Consider the following 4632-nt stretch of genomic DNA (forward strand, 5'->3'; position numbering starts at 1 on the left):
TTGTAATTGATTAAGAATGTTTTAAAGTAAAAGCAAACCTAAGTCAGTTTTACCATGGCCAAACCCTACATCATCAAAACCCCTCGCAAATAACGGTATCGCTCCTTGTCGCCGGTCTCCGTTGCCCCAATGTTCTTTGTTCTTCATATCGCCGAACAAGTTGTTGGCTTCTGCCATTGATCTCCCTCTTTTTGATCTGCTTTTAATCCATCATAGGAGGGGGAATCAAAAGATAACCGGTTGTAACTTAGAAGTAGATTTTTTTGGATTAAAATGATGTAAGTAACAAAATTCTAAAAGTTAAATGGTTTAATTTACTGAAAAAATGTCTAGGAATTTAATCTTTCAAAATAAAAAAGTTTAATGGTTTTTTCATTCAAAATGAGAAAGTTTAATAGTTTTCCATCCAAAAAAATAATTCCGGGACTTGATCATCTAAAAGAAAAAAATTTAATGGTTTTTTCATTAAAAACATCAAAGAATTAATCATTCAAAATGGAATAGTTAGTGGCCGTTTACCAAACGTTTACCCGAGTAAGCGTTTACCAAGTAACATTACCTCACCGGATGAATATGACAAGAACCAAGAATTTTACCCGGTAAGAGCGAGACAAGGACCAAGAGTCTTACCCGGTAAGTGAGAGCGACGACTCTTACCATGGTAAAAGCTTACCGGGTAAATTGTTGCATATGATGTCGTTTTGATGGACTAAAATCTTACCCGATAAGTAAATAATAGTATTAAATTTTATCGAATAACAGTTATTGGGAAAAGTTTGGTAAACGGCACCATACTCGACAGTCGACTCGGTGTAATATGGGTGTACAATTTGGTTTTCGAGATATCTGCGGTCAAGTCAATCTTTTCTATGGAAATCAACCTATGAACGCTTCTTTGTTCTTTATAATGATTAATTGAACCATTTGTCAAATGTTTGGTTTAGATTTCTTCAGGATAATATGTGATTTCATTTTTAATGATTAATTGAAGTTGAATTTATTGGGTTGACATTAACATTTGAAGTTTCCTCCTGAGAACTTGTGGTTCACGGTTTCTGTCCGCCATATCTGACTGATTTGAGTTTTCAAAGCTCTATAACAAGCATTTCAGTTCATAAATGACACACAAAACACAAATCATATCCAGAAAGGCATCACTTTCACAATCCATCGTTGATACTTTCTGGGTAGCAGTTTACTGAATTCCAGTCCACACGCATCTGTCGGAATTCGACAAGTTGTGTTTTGGATTTTCTTGAATAGGTTTCGCACAAACCCAAGAAATATTGAAGCTGAACGACTGTTTGGATGGGCTTTTTGTCATGGAGAATGGTCATATCTGCTCTCGTAACCATTCTCTTCTTCCATGAGCCATGCCTCGCTGAAATACGTACGTATTGCATCTTCTGTATCAATGTATATGTAGTTGGCACTTCATTTATATGTTTCTTGTGATTTCATTCAATCTCTCTCTGTGTTACTATACAGCTCCGAGCTATACATTCATACATGAAGCAACAAAAGCACCAAAGATTTCATTCTACGACTACATAGTCATTGGTGGAGGCACCGCCGGAATCCCAATCGCCACCACCCTCTCTGAAAGCTACTCAGTTCTACTGCTAGAACGTGGTGGCTCACCCTACGGCAATCCGAACATCACAGAAATTGGCAACTTTGGTTCAACTTTTAGAGATTCCTCCCCTAATTCTCCCTCTCAGCGGTTTGTTTCAGAGGATGGCGTTGTAAACGTACGTGGAAAAGTCTTGGGTGGTGGTACCGCAATTAACGCAGGAATTTACTCCCGTGGTGAAGGAAAGTTCAAAAACGAAGCGCGATTAATGGATGATGATTTGATCGGTAAGTCTTACGGGTGGGTGGAAAAGGTGATGGTTTTTAAGCCGGTGATGGGGAGGTGGCAATCGGCGATGAGAGGTGCACTTATTGAAGCTGGGGTAACACCAGATAATGGTTTTAGTTATGATCATATCATTGGAACTAAAGTTACTGGTACCATTTTTGATCAAAATGGGACGAGACATACTGCAGCAGATTTGCTACGTTATGCAAACCCTAAAGGGTTGTCTCTTCTTCTACATGCAACTGTTCACAAAATCTTGTTCAAGACGAATGGTAAGTATCTAGAGCATCATGGCCAACAAGTAATATTAAAATCTAGAAAACTATATATCTAATTGGCCAGTTTTTTCTAAGATTTCAACATTGGTCGTCTTTTCGTCCCTCTAGATATTATGTCAACATAGAATCATTATAGCTGGCTGGTCATTTATGTTTCTACTACAGGGAAATCGAAGCCAACAGCTTATGGAGTGGTATTTCAAGATTCATTAGGAAATAAGCATAGAGCATATCTAAAAGGTGACCAGAAGGATGAAATCATACTGTCTGCTGGTTCTCTTGGGAGCCCACAGCTTTTGATGTTGAGTGGCATTGGTCCAAAAGACCAACTTGATGCCCATAAGATCAAAGTCGTGCATCAACACCCCTTTGTTGGTCAAGGCATGGCGGATAACCCGCTAAGTACGATCTTCGTCCCTTCTCCCATTCCTGTCGAGCCATCAGGTGTTCAAGTTGTCGGTATAACTCGGTTTGGAAGCTACATCGAAGGAGCTAGTAGCGTTAACTTTATCTTTGCAAGTCCTTCAGACTACCAAGGGTTTTCTTATGAGGTATATTTACCTTAACGCCATATTTGACAATCGTACGCTAACTTATAACAGGATGCATCAAACGAACAATTTAATGACGGATGCTTGTTTGTCGTGTAGGTGGGTGGATTTATATTTGAGAAAATAAACGGCCCGATCTCTCATGGAGAATTGAAGCTTCAAAACCTAGATCCATCTGCCAACCCATCCGTGACATTCAACTACTATAAAGAACCTAAAGACTTGCAAAAATGCGTTGGTGGAGTTAAAACCATCCTAACAGCAGTTGAATCAAAGGCATTCTCGAAGTTCAAATATAGAAATATGACAGCCCAAGATATTCTTGACCTAAACGCGAAACTACCAACAAACTTGCCGATAGACGCAAAGACAAGTTCATCATTCGAACAATTTTGCAAGGACACTGTAAAGACGCTATGGCATTATCATGGTGGGTGTCAGATTGGTAAGGTCGTCGACCATGAATATAAGGTTTTTGGCGTGGACGGCCTTCGAGTTATTGATGGATCGACTATACTTAACTCTCCGGGAACTAATCCACAAGCGAGCATTTTGATGCTTGGAAGGTACATGGGAGTTACCATACTACGACAACGACTTGCAAGTGACAAATCACGATAAGGATTTACAATCGCAACTTCTTTTTCGCGTAGATAAATTGTTCGTTTATATATGCTACATGGAAGTTTACTTTGTCACACATTAATTTTGTATGTAACATATTACAAATAATAATAATTAATATTATTTGCTATGTTTGGTAAATTAGCTGATAAGCTAGTTTAATAGTTAATATTTATTAATAATTAATATTCATTTATATGTTAATAATAATAATTAATGTTAATCTTGATTATAACTGAAAAAAGTATCAAAAAAACTCTCTGTAAGCTATTACAAGTAGTTTAGCAATAAGCTAACTTATAAGATAATTTATATCTTTTTAAACGTTTACTCAAAAAATAAGTTGACTTATAACTTATAAGCTGGATTATAAGGATGTTTGGGATTGCTTATTTGAAACAACTTATGTTTTTCTACAAAAGTCCTTATCAACTTATTATAAGTTAGAATAATTTAGCTTCTTCAAAAACTCCTTATTACCGGTTTGACACCAATATAAACTGTTTATCCAAATACTCAAAAACGATTATTACCGATGTCACACCGGAATAAATCAATAAGTTGTTTTTATAACAGAAAGTCTGCCTTAATTCATAAAAACAGAAAGAATAGCCACCATATGCGACTCAATCACAACTCGTTTTCACAAGAACCACACATAACATGACGTGAACGTTTGACACTCTCACAATTATAACTTATTTGACTAATTTAAACTTATTTCTAAATTCATAAAAAAATATTAAATGAATTTTTTTATTAATTTTTTATTTTTATATTAATATAAGATACAATTAAAAAGTATTTTGATGACTTTATTACCCATAAAAAGATCTAGAGAAGTTATCATTATAAAAAAAACGTTCATTATACCCCCTACATTTATTATAAAGTTTATAAAAGTAACGTGTATTTAATACGATAAATAATATTTGATTTGTTTTATATTTATTAATTCCTCTATTTATTTTACTCACAAATACATCCTTGATATACAAAACAAATTTTGATCTAACAATATCTAAGCGTTTGGCCTTACAAAAGGTCAAGGGATCAAACTTTATCAAAAATAAGAATGGTGTGTTAGTTTATTTGTTGTCACATATATATGGAACATCCAATTTAACAAAAGGACCCAAAAAAATCTAATTTCCATGAAATAACTACAAAATCTATGAATCTCGAATGATGACCCGAAATGGTCTACAAACTAACGGAAGGCCTACCCACATGCGCTGACATCCTTGACGCCTGTCAACGTGACCCCCTGACATGATGTGATGTGACGTGACATGACCGGCTTTTTCATCTTTTTGGT

At 35.7% G+C, this 4632-nt stretch overlaps 1 protein-coding gene across 1 annotated transcript; it reads left to right on the plus strand.

Annotated features, from left to right (window-relative positions):
• Nucleotides 1–1189: 1189 nt before the first annotated feature.
• On the plus strand, nt 1190–3433 carry LOC112519647 (protein HOTHEAD-like). The gene is made up of 4 exons (XM_025127864.1): nt 1190–1390; nt 1489–2133; nt 2305–2690; nt 2790–3433. The coding sequence occupies exons 1-4, from the start codon at nt 1309–1311 to the stop codon at nt 3309–3311; spliced, it is 1635 nt and encodes a 544-aa protein (XP_024983632.1). The 5' UTR covers nt 1190–1308; the 3' UTR covers nt 3312–3433.
• Nucleotides 3434–4632: the final 1199 nt, after the last annotated feature.

This window comes from Cynara cardunculus (genome assembly GCF_001531365.2).
Source record: "Cynara cardunculus var. scolymus isolate 2C chromosome LG 10, CcrdV1, whole genome shotgun sequence".
Lineage (NCBI taxonomy): Eukaryota > Viridiplantae > Streptophyta > Magnoliopsida > Asterales > Asteraceae > Cynara > Cynara cardunculus.

What these genes read in the sequence shown, in the direction of transcription:
- LOC112519647 (XM_025127864.1), top strand. Translation starts at nt 1,309, where the DNA reads ATGGGCTTTTTGTCATGGAGAATGGTCATATCTGCTCTCGTAACCATT. An exon ending in GCCATGCCTCGCTGAAATAC is followed by an intron (nt 1,391 to 1,488) that starts GTACGTATTGCA and finishes GTTACTATACAG; the next exon opens with CTCCGAGCTATACATTCATA. An exon ending in AATCTTGTTCAAGACGAATG is followed by an intron (nt 2,134 to 2,304) that starts GTAAGTATCTAG and finishes TTTCTACTACAG; the next exon opens with GGAAATCGAAGCCAACAGCT.